Source organism: Ambystoma mexicanum, chromosome 10 (assembly GCF_040938575.1).
Source record: "Ambystoma mexicanum isolate Mex_15411 chromosome 10, UKY_AmexF1_1, whole genome shotgun sequence".
Lineage (NCBI taxonomy): Eukaryota > Metazoa > Chordata > Amphibia > Caudata > Ambystomatidae > Ambystoma > Ambystoma mexicanum.
In genome coordinates, this window is record NC_090932.1 from 1,304,678,236 (window position 1) to 1,304,700,687 (window position 22,452).

Sequence of the window (22,452 nt, forward strand, 5' to 3'; positions counted from 1 at the left end):
AGTTTCTCTATGGAGGGAGGTCGTAGGTGGGAGGGCTGCAGATTCACTTAAAACCACTGCCTACAGTTCCCAGGAAGCCAGCAGCGTATGGCAGCTTTGTTGATACATATGTCTTCTAATATGTGGCAAAAAGTCCCAAATCTTTTTGGCTTTTCTGTTCTGGTTCACGTCCGGTTTTTCACAAGTGAGTTGCTATCGAGGGCCTCCCTGGTGACTAAGTCTTTGTGTCCATGGGACCGAAGAAACCAAGTGTGGAGCAACCAAGGCCACTCTATAGTCTAGCAGGTCCCCCTGCTCGGCTCTTTATGATTCACTGGTTGGTGGCAGCTCCTTTGTTAATTTACTGCTGCAGCCATTATGTTTAAAATGAAATTGCATTGTGAAACCAAGGCCTTTCTCCCTCTATTCAGGATTCTCAAACATAGTTGGCTTTTTCCCCTTGTCTTAAAACATGCATTCGGATAGTTCTTAATCCTGAGTGTTGTCATCTTAATAATAATAATAATAATAATAATAATAATAATTAGGCTTTTATATAGCGCTACAAACCCTCAGGTATCTGAGCGCTGCTTATTATTACCCACGGTGTGTGGTGCTCATTTATCGACCTCGGAAGGATGAAAGGCTGAGTTTGGCCCCGCCGGGATTCGAACCTGCGTTAACAGGCTCTGCACGGGTGTCAAAGCGGGCGCTCTACTCGCTGTGCCACTTGACCGGCATCTTGTCCTATTGCTCAACCTTCTTGCCTCTTGCTGTCTCGTCTGCCTTCACCCTGCCAGGTGTCCTTCCCTAGTGTTCCCCTCACCCTTCCACCTCTCTCCTCTCCCCTCCTACTCTATGGTGCTCTCGGTCTCTCCTATCTTTTCTAACTGTTTCTCTAGTGACTATCCTGCCCTCCTCACGAAATCTGGTAGGAGGAAGTTTAAAAGGGATATCCTGGTCTCCAACCCAGGCCTCCCTATCGCTGACACCTACACCAGTTCCTCCTCCAAGGAAACTCTCACCGACATTCTCTTTGTCGTTCCCTCGCCAGATCTATGGACCCTACATATGATCTCTGTGCTCTTTCTCTTCTTCTCCCATTGATGGGGGCACCCGGTGGGATGCCCTTCTGGCCTGCTTCCATTCCTCTAAGGTCATCATTAATGTTTATTGAAATGGGACCGTCCTGGTCCAAGGCCCTCAGGCCAACCTTCATCTCTTTGATAGACGCTTCCCGCGCCTCATCAATTTCTTTTCCTCTCCTGCTGTTCCCTCTTCCCCTCTCCACCCTCCACGGCCTCCTTGCCTCCCCTTGCTGCCTCCTCCTCAGCTACCTTGCCCTCTCATTCCCTCTGCCCCCCCTCGGGCTCCTTCCACACCTCTGTAGGGCGTACCTCTGATCTGTACCCCTCCCTGGAACTCCTTCAAGGATGGCAACCTTCTCCACATGGCACTCTTAACTCTCGCTCAGCTGTCCCACTCATCCGACATCTGCCACCTTCTGGAAGAACTTGACCTCAATGTCCTCAGTCTCACCGAGACATGCTTCATGGCCAGCTCTGTCACAAGCTTCAACACCCTCCTCCCCGACAGCTACAAGATCCTCTATACGCCCAGGTCCAACCGCTCCGGAGGGGGTGTAGCCCTGATCTTCCCCGAGTGGATTCCTGCCTCTGTCATTCCTACGTAGGCCTACTCCTCCTTTGAATGCCTCGTCTGCAGGCTCTCTCTCCCCTAGCCATTCCCTTACTGTGGCTACTATCTATCGGCCACCTGGTCAGATTTTCTCCTTCCTCTCTGAGTGTGCGGACCTCTCCTCCTCACTCCTGGCCTCGACCACTCAACTCCTCCTCCTTCTGGAGACTTCAACATCCACCTCGATGCCTCCTGTCCTCCCTCTGGACTCTTTCGCGACTTCGGCGACTCTCTCTCCCTCACTATTCTCCCCTCTGGCCTGACTCACCCTGCAGGGCACACTCTGAATGTTCTGATCTCCTCAGACCTTCCCCTTTCTGTCCCTCTCACCACTCCCCTCTCCTGGAGTGGTCACTTTCTCCTTTCCTCCCATTTTACCCTCTCTACCCCACAGGCCAAGCCACTTCCATCACTGCCACCCACCTTCTGCCATCCGACCCATGAAGCGTGTATCGAGGCTTTCGCTGCCCCTTTTTCACCCCGCCCTTCCCCCTTTGGCTGACACTCATCCTGACAAAGCCCTCTCCACGCGGCTATATCTGATACAGGAAATGGCGTGCTTCTTTTACATCCTCTGACAAACTGGCCTGACGCCTGCTCCAATGGCAATACCGGCTCTCTGTCCTCACCAAGAAGAGAGCTCATATCCAAGGCCACGTCTTGTTGGCATCTAACAACTCGGCTGAACTCTTTCAAATCTTCAAGGAATTGGCCAATCCTGCCGTAGTCTCTACCTCCCTTGTCCCTTCCCAGGCCCTCTGCAAGGCACTGGCTTCTCACTTCATCTATAAAACTCAGGACATCCTGTTCTCACTCTACTCCTCTCCCCTACCTCCTTATACTCCCTGCTCTTTCTCTGACCCTTCTGCAGCCACCTCTCCTCCCTCCTTCTCTGCCTTTCCCCTGTTCTCTGCAGACAAGGTTTCTAGACAAGTCCGATCTATGAAAGTCTCGTCAAAACAGGTTCAGCTCTGTTCCTCCAAAACCATCAAGGACCACATTGACACCCTTGCTCCTGCCCTGGCTGACTTCTGCAACCACTCCTTCGCCACTGAAGTCTTCCCATCCCCCCCTGAAGCACTCCCTTGTGCACCCTCTTCTTAAGAAACCCTCTGCCGATCCCTCCTGCCTGGCTAACTATCACCCAATCTCCATCGCTGCTTTCCTGGGCAAGCTCCTGGAGAAACTGGCCATCTCCCAGCTTAATCTCCACACTGAATCTGTTGGTTGTCTTCATGACCATCGGTCTGGCTTCAGAGCTGCCAGAAGCATGGAAACTGCTCTCCTGAACATCTGTGAAGACCTGCTCTCCAACCATGACTCCAACACCCCCTGTGTCCTCATCCTCCTTGATCTCTCTTCTGCCTTTGACACTGTCAACAATGCCATCCTGGTAAATTGTCTCTGTGATAACCTGGGTATCACCGGTCAGGCCCTGGCATGGCTGGCTGACTTCCTCTCTGACCGACCCTCCCAGGTCCAACTTGGATCCTTTCTCTCTGCTATCTTCTCTACCTGTGGTGTCCCCCAGGGGTCTAACCTCTCTCCCTGGCTGTTCAACCAATGCCTGGCCCTCCTTGCCCACTGCATTGCCGCTCTCTGCCCCAACTTTCAGTTCTATGCGGATGACACTCAGCTCATTTTCAGGCTACCTTCGGCCTCCTCTTCTCCGTCCCTCATCTCTGTGTGCTATCCAGGAGTGGTGTGCCACCAATGACATCTGCCTTAATGCCAGTTAGACTGAGATCCTTCTCATCGGCACACCCACTCCCTCCTTTCCTGTAGCTCTCTGGCTGGCCTCATTTGGCCCTCTTCCTGCTCCCACTTGCAAGGCTAAAAACCTTGGTGTCCTCTTCGACTCCACACTCCTTCTTGCCTCATATCTCTGACTTCTCTAAGAAGTCACACTACCAGCTGCATCTCCTCAGAGGTATTCTTCCTTTCCTCTCCTTCCCTCAGAAGCTCACTGTCTCCAGTGCTCTGGTTCTCTCTAGGCTGGACTAGTGCAACAGCCTCTTTCTTAATCTGCCTGCTTCTACTCTACGCCCTCTGCAACTCATCCAGAACAGGACTGCGAGATTGTCCTTGCCCTCGAGCCCAGGGATCGTATCTCTCGAGGACTGAAATCTCGGCACTGGTTCCCAGTGGCTGCGAGGATTAAGTTCAAAACCCTCTGCATCGTCCACAAGGCCTTCTGGGTCCTGGGGCCTCAATACCTTCAACTCTCTCTTCCTAAATATCTTCCCTCTCAAGCTTTTCGCTCATTCGCCTCCAACTCCATCAGGGTCAGTCGCTTCTCCAAGCAACAAGTTGGTGGTAGATCTCTCTTCGGCTGGGGCCTCCCTCTGGAACAGCCCCCTGCCTCCTTGAAACTTGAGGAGAACCATCTTCGGTTCCGGAAGCACCTGAAAACCTTCCTCCTTTGCTTCTGCTTTCTCTCCCCCTCTCCCCTGCTGAAGTCCTGGCTGATACTGAGACTGCACTGGTTACGTAGCCACCCATCTAATCTCGGGCCCAATCCCTTGCCAGTTGCACCCCTGCAGTGCCTCCCTGGCAACTGTTTTGTATCCCTACAGTCCCCCCGCCAGCACTTATGCATGCACTCACCCCGCACTTGCCACCAGCTGGCCGTTCTTTTATTTATCTTATTTAGTATCCCATGTACTGCAATTTCTCCTCCCCCTCCCCTTTGCACTTTTCCCTTTTCCCCCTTCCCTTGCACTTGCGCGATCTGAAGGACACCTGGCTTAGTAAGATCGCTGCCCGTCTTCCCTCTGTTCCCCCTCCCTTGCCTCGTCGCGCCTTGAAACACTTGTGTATAGGCACATTATAAATGCCATATCATATATCATATATCATATCATATCATATACAGGGAACACAGGATTGTTCCTGCAAGTCCCCATTGAAAAAGGTTAATCTGATTTAGAATCCCAGTGTGACTCTGCAAAGATACTGTGTTTACGTGGTAAGCATGGAACTAATTGGATTTCCTTAGACTCTTAATTTGGAGTTTATGGCAGCCACAGCCAGTTGTGGCACAATGCATGAATGGGTCTCTGGGATTCACTGCTTAATTCACAATCTGAGTATTTGCACTGAATGTTTAAATATGGTGAACTTGCCTAACTGGGTGGCAAGTGTTTGAATGGTGCATTGTGCCTGATTGCATTCTAGATGTGCCACTGCACACAGGACAGTTTATGCAGCCACACCCTGTTTTTAAAAAAATATAATTCCTAGTTTAGCAGGGAGTATATTTTCTTACGCAGCTGATATTCAATTTCCAAATTAAATATACATTAATACCATCCTAATTGGGACCCAAAAGACCACAAAGAAAAGTCACAGTATATCCTTTACCCTCTAGCAAATAGCATAAATGTTACAATTGTACACCATATATTTGTATAACACCGAGAACTAGAAAAAGGGGTTCCCACTTTAACTATCCCAGATGACGACCAAAAGTTACTATTAGGCCAGACTTGTAGTACAAGCCACTTAAGGTCTTATTACAATTCTAGAAGATAGATAAAATCATAACTAGCAGTTGTAAGTGTAACTTTGAATGCTTTCCTCGACTGGAGTTTAATAGACTTAAAAATACAGTACATGCTCCAATTTCAGTGTTTTAGGAATTTCTCGGGACTCCAAAAAAATGTCAGTGCTTTGGTAACGATCCCTTAAAACTCAGGTGGAGTTTCCCAAGGTGGTAAACGTGCTCAGAAGAATATAATGGGGCAAAATATAGCGGCAGAGCTAATGTTATGGCGAAAAGCCAGGTAATTCTGACTTCTACGCCACAGTTGCAGAGTACTCCAGTACTAGATTTGTGATCTGAAAAATCCAGGAAGAGTTGAAAGCAGAATTTGTGCCAATGGAAGTCTATAGCAAACTGTGATAGAATGGGGATCTGCAGAAACCCATGGCCATGGATGAAGAGGGTAAGTATTAAGAATATCCCAAAAGCCCAGGACCCCAGATGTAAGTGATCATGTTGTCAATTTCAGAAAAAACTGCTCCGGAACGGCCAAACAACTTTCTGAGCACAGTTAAATTCCCATCAGTTGTGCTCCTTGTTCCACAGATTCCACCTCATGTTTGATATTGGTTCATAAGGTAAGATCAGTGAAACATTTTTGTAAAAGCTCCATAGGTCCTCTCCATCCGCACCTACTTTCAAGTATTTCAACCTAATGTTACCTCTGAGATAGTCTCTAGGTGTTCACATTTGTCACAGGTGTAACAAATCCCAGGGTATTTTCACTGTTCCCATAGGGGGAAGCCCATTCCCATGAGGCCAGGGAATTGAGGCCGCTATCCGATAATCCCCCTGGGGTTGGTACTCGGCGGGTGGCTTTCATGGGGAGTGAAGCCCTCCATGGGACCAGTGACTATCAATTTGGGAGAACACGGTATACATCCCCTCCAATTCTGTCTCCTCTTTCTTCTTGCCCCACTTGGTCCACAGTGGAACTGTATGAGTGAACTGTATGTGGCTACTCCTCCCATTAATCCAGACAAGGAATTCTGCCAAATTGTCTTCAGTCCCTGTCCATATAAAGATGACATTATCTATATATCTCTGCCACTTCTGTATGTTGTTAAAGAAGAGAGAGTTGGGAGTAAAGACATAGCTGTTCAAACCAGGCAAATAATGGACCGGCCTGACGCAAAGGCCGTGCCCATATCCTTCCAGCTCACTTGCTGATAAAAAAAACACATTATTTGGCATTTATATAGCACCTTATATATCACTGGTATGATCCCAAAGCGCTTGTGGTTTGAACGCCCTTGGGGACCGCAAGTCAGGTCAGTCGAGAGAGTAGGGTCGTATAGGGTGCTTGTGTGTACTCAATATGTGTGCAGTTAGTGTGATTTGCCGATGGTATCTGCATCCTAACATTAGTTGCGGTGGTATTGCGAGATGAGTCGAATGTGTGCGGTCAGGTAGTTGGTGTCCGAGACTGCATTCTGGCGACATTAGGCCTGTGTAGGACGTTTGTGTGCAGCTAGGCTTTTTTTTTTTTTTTTTTTTTTTTTTTGGGGAATAGCTGCGTTCTAGCAGGATGTTGAGGTGTTCATGGAGTATTGTTCTTATGTGTGCAGCTAGGCCGAAATTGATCGAGTGGTATAGCTGCGCTCTATTGTGCGTTGCTGTAAAGTAGAGAGTGAGCATAGCGGTATGAGAGGTGAGTGTCTGGAGTGGATGATTTACTCTTAAGAGCCCACTGTTCCTAGATTACATTCTGGATCTGGATGGAGCTGGTAGTGGTTGTCCTCCTGTTTTTTGCGGTAGCAGCATTCTGAGGTAGATTCACAGGTAGGACCGGAGTAAGTTATGTTTTGCTCGGTCAGATGGTCACTATTCTTAGGCCATGTGTCTCGGGAGCCCATTTTCTAGGTCTCTGGTTGTGGTTTAGGAGGGCTGCAGGGTAGGTTATAGGACGGGAGATATCTTGCAACAACAAAGTCACACCGAGGGAGTGATGCTAAAGGACAGGCTGGACATTTGTTGGCAGTTAAACATGAACAAGTAAAACATTAAATAGTTGGGGGTAAGTGCAATTACCATCAAATCGAGGATACAATCCACTGGAACCCTCTGTTGAAGATTATGATGCACTAGAGACTCTCTTGTACACTCAATACAGAGTTCGAAATTAAGGGGCGCTGGGAGCTTTTCAGCCCTGGCTTGCAGTCTAGAAGAGCCTGGTTAGCTTGACATCAACAGCTACCAGCAGCTACTTTTGGCTCCCCAGACCAGCTGATGCTGGACAACCACACCAATGTTAATGTAACTCTATATGTTTGGTATAATCTATAAATGAACATTGGGACACTTCTATAAAAAATGTAATGCATAAGGGGTCATAAATAATGGAAAACATTATGTTTCCATTTTATGTGAAAGTTAATTGGTGGAACGAGATGTACTAGCTCCTTGTTCTCCAGTGGTAGCTCCTGGCCAATGGTTAATGCTGGATACCCAGAAGCTGCTTTTAGCTCCTGCTTATCCAACCTTTTACGCCCTGCAAAGGGGCATTAGTCTATGCTGCCTTAATGTCAATTGTAACAAGGGCTCCTTGTCCATGGTTGAATGTTTCCCCTTCAAAGCATTGAATGGCAGCCATTGTGTCTCGTATTTATGATTCACACAAAATGCTGTCTGGTTTTGGAAATCGATCCACAAAATGTACTGATGGATCCAGCACAGACCCACAGCCCAAGACAATAGGTTGACCTGGGGAGTGTGGTTGGATCCTTTTGGATTTTAGGGAGTGCGTAGAAGGTGGGTACTCTTCCTTGACTCATTAAGGAACTCAAATTCCTTCAAAGAAATCCACTCTGGAAACCAAAGGTTGTGGTTTCCAAGATCTCTTGTTTAATGGCCTGCGTGGGGTCTCGGTCCAGTATTTTACAGTGTTCCACATTCTCAAGAGGACCGACAACCATCCTTTGGTACTGGTTCTGATGCTGGACAACTATACCGCCGCCTTTGTCGGCAGGCTTAATAACCAACTCCCTATTGGAGCACAATGATTTGAGAGCTGCCCTTTGTTGGTTGGTTGGTCAGATTGTGTCTCATATTACACCTTCCTTTCCGAAGTTGTATTTCTTCCATAATGCGTTCCTCAAATGTTATCAGTTCCTTTGTTGTTTGGTTATCTGTCAGTGTAAACGAAGAGCTCGGTTTAAGGCCAAAACATGTTTGGGGATGCTTGTGGTCTTGTGCAGAAGGGATGTGACTTAGCAGTTCTGGCTGGACTGCCCCTTTTGGACTGTGACCAAGCCTGATTTGCATATGGTCTTTGCCCTTCTGTAATGGCTTGACAGGCCTAGAACGATGGTCTGGAGGGTTGCCCAGAGCAATGCTAGAGGTTCAGATTAATTCTAAACCTTCCAGCCATCACCTCTTGTGTTTAACCCAGTCATGAGGGCATTTCCCCCATCGGTGTGCAAGACCATAAGGATGAAGGGTTTGATTTTGCAAAGGGTGGACATAGTGAGCCAGGCTGTTTGGGCCTTCTTGTCTGTGTTTCTGGAAGGACCTGCTCCTATCCGTGGTGAAGCCTGGGGATTATGCTGAATCTGAGTTGTGGATTAATTACCTAGGCGCATATCACTGAGCCATTTTTGGATAAGTTGTTGTTTAGCAAGGGTGGCGGTAGGTTAGGATGAATTCACTCTTGGCTGGGGTGAGTTTGAGGTAGGTAGGCAGCAGACATGTGGGTGGGCCAAGCCCTCAGCATACACATGGAAGAAGTAATGAGCCTGTTCCATTAGGTAGTACCAGAACATGCCTGGGGCACTGTGCGGGGTAAGAAATGAAAGCCGGACACAAAGTTGTCATATTTTCAAGGTCACACACCTCCCAGAATCTACCCAGCAAAATCCAATACTCTCGAGGAATGCAGATTGGCGGCACACACCAGCTGCTCTCCCGCTTTCTGCCAGCTCACACACAAAGGAGAGCCTTCCAGGGCTTTTTGCAAGAAGCACGCTAAGGTGCACGAGGAAAGTGGGTCTTGCCCCACCTGGCAAGGTAGAATAACGATAAACAATGGGCAACCCATCTTGAACAGTAGGTACAACCTAAGGTGAGGCCATGTTGAGTATATGGTTCCTGTAACTGCATTATCATGGCTAAAAAGGCAGCCTGGATAATGCATCCAGAAAATATTTCAAAAAGTAACAATTGCTATCAGCCTGTCCAGAGGATGCCTGAAAAGTAGCAAAAATGCTACTTGGGACAAAGATAAGCGATCCCCACAGCCCTCCATGGAAAATGGCTTGTAATGCAAACAGTAAAATACAAAAGTCATAAAAGGGAGCTGACCACTCCTGCAGGGCTTGAAATTAACAATCGATGAGCAAGAGCTAAAACCAGCTACTGGGTGTCTGGCATCATCCAATAAGCAGGAACTACCGCTGGGGAACCAGGAGTGAGTACACAGCACAGTTTGAGTTATTGGCTATTATGTATGATGCACTATGTTTAAATTTGACCTAGATGTGCCCTCATTCTTCTTTATTAACATTCTCAAACACTCAGTTAATGTCACATCTGCATGTTCGTAATGCACCAGTTAGCCTGGAGAGCCAAAAGTAGCTCATGGTAGCTGTTGTTACAAGCTAATCAAGCTCTCCTAGGGTAGAAGCTCCCAGCGATTTCGAACCCTGTTCCCGTACTGATAGCTCCAGGGACTTTACACTGAAACCAAAACAACATTGCAAAAGGGACCCTACTGGTGTTTGGCAGTACACCGCATAAAGTGGGAGTGCTGGCATAGGAAAGCATGAGTGCCAACACTAAGGGGAGAGGTCTCTCCACACGGTAACCTTAATGTAAGTGTCAATTGTTCCCATAGCAAAGGTGAATGTGACTTCTCACCACCTGCTTTCAAAGTCCATGAAGAAAATCGCAGTGAATGAAGTAGTAGTGCTAGGAGGCTGAGGATAGAGGTGGTAAGATTTGCAAAATGAAATTCTCCCTACCAATTGGATTTGAACACATCTGAAAAACCTAAAGAATATGATCATTTTAAAATTAAGTAAATGAAATATTCTGAGGTGAACGAGACAGGGTGATGTAATTTCCCTATCATTTTCTTTATAAATTAAACCCCAAAATTACATGCATTCAAAGAAAACGAAGGACCCTGCAATCAAAATACCATATTTAACATTTGAGGTACTTGTAAATGCTGATGACAATGTTTTTACTGCACAACTCTCAAAAGTAGAGTACGTTCAGCCCTTGACATTAATGTTTGTGGCCAAGGTAAAAAACACCAAAAATAGTTTTTCACTGGATGCTTCCTTCTTCGAGAGTCGCGGTTGTTCTCTGATCTACCATTTGATGCTTACATTTGGGTAATCAATGGCCAGGCAGTAGTCAAATGTAGTGCCCGTACGGCACATTCTGTAATACGGTCTACATTTAATGAAGATTTGCACAAACAGTAGGGTACAGCATAGAATTCGCCATTTTGCTCCCTCCAAGGCATGATTTTCAGAGCCCAGTGGAAACCTTTTTCGGAACCACTGTTCAATAAACAGTTTGTCACAGGCAGTTTTCTAAATGTGATTCTTCATCAGATACATGTCTTTAGATTGCAAGGGCAAGATTTTTGTTTTTTCTTTAGTTCATTATATAACAAAGGTTAAACAAGAGTACCACTCCATGAAGAGTACCACTCCACTACTAAAATGTGTCTCCATTAAAGCAGCTTTAATGTTGATGTTCACTCCAATCTGTGCCAAATAGTTTAGATTTCTCTTTGCCAGTCCTGGTCACAACCCTAATAGAGAAGATGTGTTCTTCCTTTGAGTTTTTTAAAATAAAATTTGTATTCACATTTTTCTGTGCAGATTAATTTTAAATTTTGGGCATGTGGACATTCCACCATACAGAAATTACTTCTTGGTTGAATGGCTGTCCACTTCTTTTCCTTGCTGCAGCCTCTGTAAGCAAAGTAGCCCGTGAAAAATTGAGCCTATGAGAGATCGGACTACTTGGCTAAAGGCCAGTGCATATACAGGCCCAGTGAATTGGAGCAATGTTAATCCCAGTCCTGTTGATTCTACAGAGGCACCGGCCTTTGGTGAAATTGGTCATTGTTTGGGTGGATGGCTCACAAGTAGAGGGCTGGTCTGAGACATAAGGACCGTCTGCACTTCGCAAGTTTGAATCCTGCGAATGATCATACTCTGCAGAGATTAATATTACTCTTTCTTCTTTCTGTGACAGGCTCACTGGTATAACATCCGCTACCGTGGAAGCACTCTCCCTCCAGAAATAACACGACGCGATGACCTGGTTGAGCGGCCGGTGAGTATTTGCTAGATGTGGCTAATCTCTTCACTGTTCCTCTTTCTCTGGCACTTGTTCTTTCTCTCCCTCCTTTTGTCTGACATTTATTTCCTCTGGAGAGTGTGCGCCCATCTGCTTGAGCCAGTTGTGGGCAGAAGTTTTCACACTTTACTTCAATGGGACTCCCAGCTTTTCTAATATGGGTTTGATTTTTGGAGTGAGAGGTCTTTTTATCCTTACCTCCTCCACTCATGCCATTTGAGCTGCACTGTATGGACTTTGGTTAACAGTGTAGGGACATCACCCCCATTTGCGTTTTTATCTTCACTTTTAAATGGCAGCACAAGCCACCTTAAGTGGAGTTCTGCAGAGACATATTGACTAATTTTGTTTTCTCCAAGGTAGCATATCTGTCCAAATGTGTCCTTATCGCGCTGGTGGCAGTGAACCCATTTCTATTCTGTTTCAACTGCGATTATGCATTTATTAGTACCATTTTACTCGAGATGTGCATCATGGTTCAAACTCTGTTCTTGAATTCTTATTTTTTGTTTGTTAGGTTCCTCTCTGCCTTCTCAGGTCAGATACAGCATGCATTTGTCCAATTATTGGTATGTGTTCTTTGTGCCTGGCAGCAACACTGCTGGTAGGAAAGGGTAAGCCAGGGTTATGTCTTGTTAGTGGGCAGATGTGAGGTAGCTGGCTGTCCACTATTGGACAGTCACTACCTGTTAGAATGGTACAGGTCCTTACTATGGGAAGGCCTGAGCTCAAGCTGAACTTGAGTTTAGGACACGCAGAGAGCCTTTGGGGCAGTTTTGCTGAGCTTGGGATCCAGCTTTGGAAAAAACAACTGCGCCATGAAGCCCTACATTCTTATCGAGTTAGGGGACCTGAACCGGATGCATTCTTTATATTGACTGATGGGACCAACAGTCTGTAATCCTTCTTGCCTTCCTAGCTATCCTGGAGCTCCAAAATGTCAGTGCTGCATTTTGCCTGCATCCTCCTGGAGTTGAAATGTCTCGTTGCATGGACACATTAGAGCCTTTGGTCTGGAGACTTGGTGGACTTCTTACCTGTATTGCAAAGTCTTGGACATCCTGCTGCTGTCATTCTTCATCACAGAGAAGGCATGCCTGAGATCAATGTCTGACTGCCATGCTGCTCGATGCCTGTTTACCCTGTGCAGGTTGAAACTGCTTATGCTCCCTTCTGTTGCTCAAGAGTGGACCCCCCTGCTTAATGGTTCTCAAAGGTGTATCATCTCTCCATCCAGGGATGTGTCTGACGTGACCTTTGGAAGAATTATCAAACCTGCAACAGGAGTCCGCTGTGCTAAATTCAATGCTTATCCCAATGGTCCCAAGTGATACTCTTCTGTCAAGGGTATTCTTTTGCTGTTCAGAGACCAGGGGTCTAGATTACATGCATCCTTAAGCCCCATGCCTCTTTTGAAATGTTTTGAGGGGTGCGATCTGCAGCTATCCTTACCTTGCTGAAGGTGGTAGTGCCTGGGTATCCGACGACCATATACACATTAAGGACTGTTATTCTGCCTTTTTCATTACAGGACTTTTTACCTTTTAATAACTACCTTATAATCAGAACTGTGCTCTTACAATGCAAACTTTGACTTTCAAAGCATCTTGTGAGCCACTTCGTACCTCTCAAATTCTAAAATTAAGCAAGTTTAGCCTTAGGTGTGTGTTCAAGCTATCCTTTACGTACCTATACAACTAGGGTTACTTAAGTTTAACACATCTGCATACAGAAGGGAGCGGGTGTAATGGGTGCCTTATGAAGGCCTGTAATTTGTCAGAGAACATAGTGTCCCTTTCTGTGTACTTATAAATAGTGTATTTGCCTATTTCGCTGAGCGAATAATAATGTGGTGAATTAATTTTGGGTTACCAAACTATTTTGTAATGAGGTTATTCGTTTTCTTTTAGATGGTTTTGTATAAGCTCAGAATTTCATTTTCTGAGATTCTGTAGGGCATTTTTGGTCGCCCTTAAATTTTTGATTTCTCTATTTTTGTATCACTGACCTATTTTAGTTGTCACGTCTACTGACACACTTCTGCCACTGCAACCCCTCTTCACCCATTTTGACTGTGGTCCTGGGTTCCTCATAAAGCTCCCATTCCTACGGCTGGTTCTTAAACACCCCATTTGTGCCTTAGGGTGCTTATATGACCATGCATTAGTTATAAGGAGTAGGGTAATGCAGCAGTTTTTTAAAGATTTGGCTTCACAGGGGTGCAATTAGATTTACCCTGATGGTACCGCAATATATACCTATGGTAGCCATGGGGAGGGGACTAATAGTTCTGATATTGTCAGTTTTGTTTAAGGGGGTACTTTTGTTCACGGCAGCCACGAAGCAAGCATAAATTGGTGGTTCGGTCCATGTGGGCTATTTGTGAACCCTGTGAGGAAGCCTTAATATTCTAGCTTTTTTAGTGGTTTAGACTAGTTTCTGTCCTTGGGTGTTCCATATCCTATCCTATAGGGATGGTCAGGGCTAAGTGATAGATGTATGGGCTAATCCTATGGTCTGTCCCTAACCCACCCCCTGACCCCCCATTGTGATTGGTGGGCTAGCTTAACTAAGCCACTGTGAGTGGTGATATTCCAGGGGAAACTCTGTACCTAAGCGCATTGTTGTTAATGAAATTTTCGGAAGGGCAGGATTACTTACCTGCTGGAGGATTTCCTTCCATTGCTGCATTTCTAGGAACATATCTGGTCATACTGGCAGGATGCTTAGCCCTTGACTGAGCTCCGATTTGGGTTTTTGGCCTTTGAACGTCCATCCTTTGCCTCCTCTGTCCTCCTACTGTCTATGCCGATACCATTTTTCACACACTGTTGCCACCAATTTCTGCTGCTTACTGTCCAGGATGTCCACCTCGGTGCTGGTCTGTGCCGTCGCCTGGAAAGGTGTTAAGACGCAAACTATCTGCCTCATCTGCTCTTCAGGGTCGTACTGGTTCTCCCCCACTGTAGTCATTTGTGTGCGTCCATCTACTGGTGGGCACCCTTTCTTTGACCTTCAAGCTGCTCGAAACCTGCAATGTGGGTTCTCCTGCCTGTCAGAAGTCTTCCTCGCAGCTGCTTTTGCATCTGGCCTGAGGGGATATCTTCTAGAAAGGAAATGTGTTCTTTTTTCGATTATTGGAATTGCCATTGGCCTGGGCGCAAGTCCCTGGGAAGTTGAATCCTGTTAAGTGCATGTAGAAAAGAAGCCCCATAAATAATTGTGTACTGGCACCCCGCCTGTTTAATCTTTATATGTCTGATATAGGTGATCATTTAAAATCTGCCGCCTTTATCTCTCCATGGTTCCATCATCTAAGGCTTTTTTGGTTGTCGTTCGCGGAAGACTTTCTTATTTTTGATTGTATTCCGGTAGAACTCCAAAGGCTAATTGATGCATTTTCTGCCTACATGGATAATCATGCACTTCAGATAAATCCTGTTAAGAATGCAAAGTTCCAAGGGCAGACAAGAGACTGCTTTTCGATGGTGTATTGGCTTAGAGCCAGTGTTGAAGGTTGATTTGCTGATTTATTTGGGTTTTCTGCTACAATCTAAACCTGGCCAAACAAAGCTTCAAGAGTGGCTTAAGAATTGTACTTCGGCACTTGCTAACCAATCAGTGAGGGTAGAATCCTGATATGGTAGATACACCTTGAAAGCGTCCATAAAGTATTAAGAAGGGAAAATTGACCCTAAAATCCTTGGATGTTTATCCTCTTTCAATTCTGGAAGAGCTGCCAATTCTTGAAGCTTTGATATGGCGAAGGATTCGGTATTACCCAAATTGACCTTTTACAATTAACCTTTTGCACAATTGACCTAATTATAGTGGTCCTAATTGACCTTCTGCACAATTGACCTTTATATTATTTTAGTTCTTTTATATATGTATTGTGTTGGTTTTGGATTATAAATAATATAAGGGGATTGGGTGAGGGATTGCAGGGGGTTTTGGATTGGGTGGAGGGTTGCGGGGGGTTTCCCCCCCGCATATACGTCCTAATTGACCTTCTAAATTAGGCCAATATTCCCGCGGTCAATTCTCCCGAGGTCAATTGTGAAAAGGTCAATTAGTATACAACCGAAGGATTCTGCATGTGCCAAACTTAGTATCGATAAATGCAATTCGATAAGAGTTTGGTATTGAATCCCTGCGAGCGGGAGCACTTTAAAAAATCATGTCACTGGTGAGAAAGATCTTATGCCCATCGATTGGTACCCTGTCTGAGGACCTGAAAGTGATCTTATAAGCAAGGGGCAGTAAATGGCTGAATGATGTTTTTAATCTTTGCAGTGTACTCCTAGTAGAGATGGGCAGCTCCTTGGCAAATTGAAGGGATAATCCCTGTAGTTTCTAGAAACTCCTATTTGCAAATGACTGGATTCAAACAATAGAGAAATTGCATTCATATCCCTCAATTAGTCATCTTCAGGGGTATAACAAGAACCTGCTTATGATCAAACAGATTATGATTATATTTGGTTATTTGGAAGCGTATCAGACAGGGTGTTGGTTTTGTTGAAATGTGAAACTATTAAACACTTGGTGATACTCTGCCTAGCCGTGCAGGGTTTGAGGTGTAATCGCCCAACAAAATTCTGGATCCTTTGTATTGGGAGATGGAGATCAGGTTTGGTCCGCGTGCCTGTCTGGTCCTACAACCTTCACTGTTACTGCATTTACCACATTTCTAAACTCCCTGGAATTGGAAGAGGCTTATAATAATAATAATAATAATAATAATAATAATAATGTGTTATTTATATAGCGCCTTTATCCAAAGTGCTTTACTAGAGCACATATTTACATACAATATCGCCCAACTGAAATTGGTACTCATTTATCGACCTCGGAAGGATGAAAGACTGTGTTGGCCTTGCCGGGATTTGAACCTGCGACCTGCAGATCACGCTGAGATCGCAGCAGCGACATTAATACACTCTTAAGAAGTTTGTTTATATTGGGAATGATCGGAATGAGTGAGTTTGATCTCTTTGTTGCTTATTTGGAACATTTTCTTAGATCTGATATTTTTTTTTCTTTTATGTATGCATATCATGTGTAATGATTATTGCGTGTCAATTTTAATGGGTTTTTTATAATCTTGTCAAAGGTTAGCTTTTTTTTTTTTTAAACCATGTAACAATAAAATGAAAAACAGAACCTTGTTGTCTAGCCTTCCAAGAAGCAACGTTTGGGAATAAAACAGGGAGTTCTTCTCTCTGGGCCCTCTCGTCCCTCTAGTTGTGTTATTTGAGATGCTCACCCTTGGGGGGGGGGGGGGGTGGGGGTCCTTCGGGTCCAGGGTGAAGGCTATTTGCAGATGGATCTCAATTGCATTTTACCATTGGTTTCTGGGGCTCCTGGTTCTCAAACCGACCTTTTGGAACTCTTAAATTAGATCTGCTCTAGTCCTCCTGTGGTTGTTGGCAGCCAAATCCATACCTGTGGGGTACAACTGGGACTTGGCTGCCTTCTTCCAATACACACAGATTGGCTATTAACTTTGTCCTGTTTTTTTATGGGAACATTCTACTCACCTGAAACACTTCTGAAGAGACTTTGGGGAGACTTTCCTGCCACTGGATATTTTCTGTGCATCCATTGTGGGTTGCGTGAGTTAGACCAAGATTAGAAGTTTAGGTTTTACCTGTGCTTTTCATTGTATTATAGTTGTGCTCTATTTTGCACATGCAAATGCATATTTACACTAACTGTTTTTTCCCTCAAGTATAATGTCATGATCATGCCTACTAACATATATCCTGCCTCTTGTTGGCCTCTGACTATACTTTAGAAATGTTTCCAGTCCTCTAAACCCATTTTTGATTCTGATGTGTGAATTTGCATTTATTTAAATACTGTGCCCTAAAGGTCTTCACATTCTGAGACATAAGTGTTGGCAACAGGTTATTGCATGACAATTAATAATTTTTTTAAACCTTTATTTATTATTGCTTGACAAGGTCACAAGGAAACCAAACCGAGCAAGAAGGTACAGTGATGCAGAGAATACAGTAGTAATTTTAAAAAAAAACATAAAACATCATCCCAGTGGGGGTTAGAAGCAGTCGCAGTCCGGAGGGTTCAGGCATGTCTCCGTAATCTTTGAAGAGTTCAAAGGGCTGGAGTGCCCAGGAGAAGACGGAATCCTCCTCTCCAGTGTCTGATAAAGGCTGCAGGTATGCACTGAAGGGTGGCTATATATCCCGAGGCACGCAGCCGGAGGGTTGCGAGGAGATCCAATGCTCCTCAGTATCTGATGCCCAGGTGACATCCCGAAGCCATTGATCCGGTGAAGGGACAGCTGGTTGGAGCCACAGGAGAAAAATGCGTTGTAAAGCAAGAAGCATACAAATACTAGCCTACCTGAGGCCACCCCTATGGAGCGTAGGGGACTCGTGTAGTAAGCAGTTTGTAGGGTCAGAAGCAATAGTTCTATCAAGCATCACAGAAACGGCAGTACCGACCCCTGCCCAATATTCTGAAATTTTAGAGCAAGTGTGAAAATAACCATTCTCATCAGCATGACATCTTGGGGTGGGGGGGGAGTAGTCTCGGGACATAATATGGAGTGTGGCAGGGGTGTAATGGAATCCATGTAATAACTTAAATTGAATTAGGCTATATCTTGCATTAAGGGACACTTCACAGGCAAGTCTACACACGACCTCCCATCCCTCTTAAGATATGTCGGTGCCTAGGTCCCTCCCCTAAGCCTGACAGACACTGGTTAGGGGCTTATTGATCCGGTCCTGGAACTGCTTGTACATCGCAGAAACAGCTCCAGCAGGTACAGTTGACCCACTTACCATTGTAAATAGTTGTTTGTCTGGGGGCTGTGCAGTAAACCCAGGCCATGCATCTCTAACAGCCCGTCGCAGCCCAGCATATTGTAGCCATCCAGACGACAGACCTTTCAGATGTCTGGCGAATGTCAGACCAGTCCATGAATGCCTGTGCGTACATGCCTGAGTGAAGGCGAGCCGACAGCAGCCCATTTGGCCACTGCAGCCTTACCAATCGTGGGGGAAACCAGGGACGTAGTTCCACAGGGGGAGGTCCCTGTGGAATGGGCGGGGGAGCACCCGTCCGCTTCTGTATTTTGGCCCATGCTAGAGCCATAGTGGCAGCAGGGCTGGGCAATCCCGGGTCCCTCCAAAGAGGTGGGAGGGAACAGCAAGTGGAGTTCTTTGGGCTTGGAGGCGAGGCGCTGAATCTTTAGATGGGCGAGGGCAGGGGGGTGGCGGACCATCTGCAGACCAATAGGCCGCATAATGAGCTTGTGCCGCAAGCCAGTATATCTGTCTGGTGCTGCCAGACCACCCTGACTTGGAGATTGTGTAAGATTGGACAACTTCAATCTCACTGCGCCAGAGTGCCATAAGAAGCTATTAATGGTTTTAAGCTCCGCAAATAGCACTACCTTTGGCCAAAGGGGGACATTCAGAAAGCGGTATAATGGTTGGGGCAGCACAACCATCTTAAGAAGAGCAAAGTTACCAGAAAGGGTAATGGGAAGCGTAGCCCAAGAACACAGTTTAGGCCTAAGCCAATAGGTCCCAAAGTTCAGATCATAGTGTATCCTGGCGCCGTGTAACCGTGACTGAGATATTTTATTTCAGAGAGGGCTGAAGTGAATCCCATAGTCTGCCCGGCTGTAGTCGAGTCATTCAAAGGAAAGCGCTCAATACATCCCTCAGAACCGGCTCAAGGGTCCGATCAGGGTCTCTGATGAAAAGCAATGCATCGTCTGCAGAAAGAGAAACGATCTCGGGAGATCCAGACAGTTGCACACCCTTGTGTGCAAGTTTATGCCTCAGCAGATCAGCTGGGGGTTCCATGACTATGACAAAAATAAGTGGAGAGAAGGGGCATACCTGCCTGGTCCCTCTGCAGATTTGAAACGGCCGGGAAAGGCGGCCATTAGTGCACACGCTGGCCACAGGATTGGAATATAACCGCTGTATCCAGGAAACGAAGCAGGGACCAAAGTTGCATCTTTCTAAAACCGGCCAGAGGAAGTGCCAGGAGACAGAATCAAATGCCTTCTGGACATTAAGCACTGCGGCCACGGCCTAAGCCTCGTGGACGATCTGGGACAGGACATTGAATAATCGTCGAAGGTTGACGGCTGTGGAGCGGCCAGGGACAAAGCCGGATTGGTCTGAGTGCATTAGATGTACCATATAAGGGGCAAGGCGGAGGGCGAGCACCTTAGCAAAGATCTTAATGTCGCAGTTAAGGACAGGGGGCGATATGAACCGCACTGTGCAGCGGGCTTAATTATCACAGCTTCTGTGAGCATCGGGGGGAGCATCACCCTGTTGCACGACTCATCCCACAGGGCAACCAGGCGGGGGGCAAGGAGGGATTTATAACTTATAGAAATCGATAGTAAGACCATCTGGGCCAGGGACCTTATTAGAGGGTAGTGAGTCAATGCGCGAGCAATTTCCTCAAACTCCATGGGGCGGTCAAGGGCATCCTGAGTTTCATCCGACAGTACTGACAGCGGTATCTCCTCCCAGAATGTATTTATAGTGGCCTGCGAGGCCTCATCACAGGTGGTATACAGCGATGCATAAAATGTGCAGAACGCCTCATTTACGCCACTCTCTGTATGGACCAGCAAACCGCTAGGATGCTCAACAAAAGGAATATGCCGCCCCCGGACTTCTGACGTACCAACCTGGCCAACAGTCTACTGGGCTGTTTGTCCTCCCTGTATTGTCTAGCAGCCATCGGGCTATCCGGGTACTTCAGTTCCCTATCGGCTGCCTCTCTGAACCCCTCAAGAGCCTCCCTAATTGTTCCCAGTGTCACGGCTGAGGGTTCCTGGGCATATGATATATGATATGGCATATGCCCCCTCCAGCTGCTTAAGATTGTGTTCTCACCTCCGGAGGTCTCTGTATTGCCTTGAGGATGCCGGATTCTTTTGCTAGAGCCATACCCCGGATGTATGCCTTAAATGCGACCCAGAGAACGGCTAAGGACCCTACAGTACCCGCATTGATATCAAAGTAGTTTAGGATGCATTCTCCAAGCTCGGACCTGAATACTGGATCTAACGTAGCTTGGGGTTTGAGCCTCCAGGGGTGCCTGTGGGTCTGCTGCTCGTCCCAGGTTAGAGTCAATGTGATCAGGGAATTGTCAGAAATGTCCTGGGGAGTATGTCAGCACTAGACACGCGATTGATTGGTTTGCCACATACTAGCCGCAGGTTGATTCTGGAGTGCAAATCATGGACAGATGAATAGAAGGTATAACCTCGGGACTGGGGATTGAGAAGTCTCCAAGAATCCACCGAACCAAGTTCGGACTGTCCAAGGACAGTGTGTGCAGCCCTAGACAGGAGGTGAGCCCTGCTCCCAGACCTGTCTAATTGTAAGTCCAGAACAGTGTTAAAATCGCCTCCCCAAAGGATAGGAAATGGGGGATATCGGGCCAGCATTTCAATTACCTGCTTGTAAAATTCAGGGTTGTCTATGTTGGGCCCGTATATGTTAAGGAGAAGCACTTTCAAGCCCGCCAGCACACTGTGCAGAAGCACATATGTACAGTAACGGCTTGTGGATCAGTGTCATCACCCCTCCACTCTGGAGTATTGAGTGTAATAGTGTTGCAGGCCCCAGCCTTTAGCAAATCTCTCACGTCTCACAGCCTGCGAGTGTGTTTTCTGTAGGAAAAGGATCCAGGCTATGTGCTGCTCCACGTACAACTGAAGCCTATGCATTTTGGGTTAGCGGCCCAGCCCTCTAACATTCCAGCTCGTATATTTCAAACTGTCAACCGACATCCCACCCATAGATAGAAAAAGTGGCACAGCTCATGCAAAAGCTGCTACATTGCATCACAAACAAATTGATCGATGTATCCTCTGTGTGAGAACCCTGCAACCCAAGTCCATCATTTTCTATAACCAACTGTCTCCCTTCCCACCCTCCACCCCCACCCAAACAGGAGGGTGAAACCCTCATAACAGAACCCAAATATTTGCTACTTAGCGTGGGGGAGGTTGATGCTGCTTTACAGCCCACAACACAACGGAGAGCTGTATAACGTGCGGTTAGACACATAGGGAGTAGAATTATGCAACAATTAATATATAGCTGGAGGCCACCGCGGACCAATAGACCATCTTAAGGAGCAGACCATCAAAACTAGATAATGGGACTCCCAGAGACTGACTTTAGTACAAACAGTGTCACCCAGGAAAATGCGGGTGAATGAATTTCATCACCACCTCTGGGATTGTGAAAAAATAGACCTCATCGGAGTGTTCAACATGGAGTCTGGCTGGAAACATTATGGAGTAGCGGACCCCAATGTCTCGGAGCCTCCTCTTAACCACCAGGAAGGATTTGCGCTCTTGTTCTGCAACGGAGAAGTCTGGATATAGATGAATTTTATTCGATCCAAGCAGCAGCCCTCCCTCGGCTCTGGCAGCCTGCAACAACAACTCTTTATCGTGGTAGTTTGAGACCCTGGCGATGATGGGCTGGGGGGCTCCAGGTTTAGGCTTCGTCATTGGGGTGTGATGGGCCCGCTCCACTGGAAATTGAGGCAACAGTTTAGGACCTTCTAGTAGGGAGAGAACAGCACGTTCCACAAAATCCTCCATTGAGCCAGTTATGTTGTCTTCAGGGATCCCGATGATATGTATGTTATTGCACCTTGACCTGGACTCCAAGTCCTCATTCTTCCTTCCAATTTCCTGCACCTGCTTAGTAAGTGGCGATAGGGCGGACCGTAGCAAGGTGATATCCTCAGTCACCCCAACCCTGGACACGACTTCAGCGACACGGTCGTCCGTCTTCTCCATGCAGGCCTTTATTGAGCTAATTGTGTCGCTCACATCGTCCAATTTGGTGTTGAGGGTTGTAAACCCCTCCCTCATGAAGGCC

General features: G+C 46.4%; 1 protein-coding gene across 2 annotated transcripts in view; it reads left to right on the forward strand.

The window, feature by feature from the left end:
• The window catches only part of POLE (DNA polymerase epsilon, catalytic subunit), an 867,587-nt gene that overhangs the window by 152,929 nt on the left and 692,206 nt on the right, over nt 1-22,452 (forward strand). For both annotated transcript variants that reach the window (XM_069619327.1, XM_069619326.1), the window contains exon 8: nt 11,435-11,515. In XM_069619327.1, the coding sequence (XP_069475428.1) occupies nt 11,435-11,515 (81 nt within the window). The remainder of the gene's footprint in view (nt 1-11,434; nt 11,516-22,452) is intronic.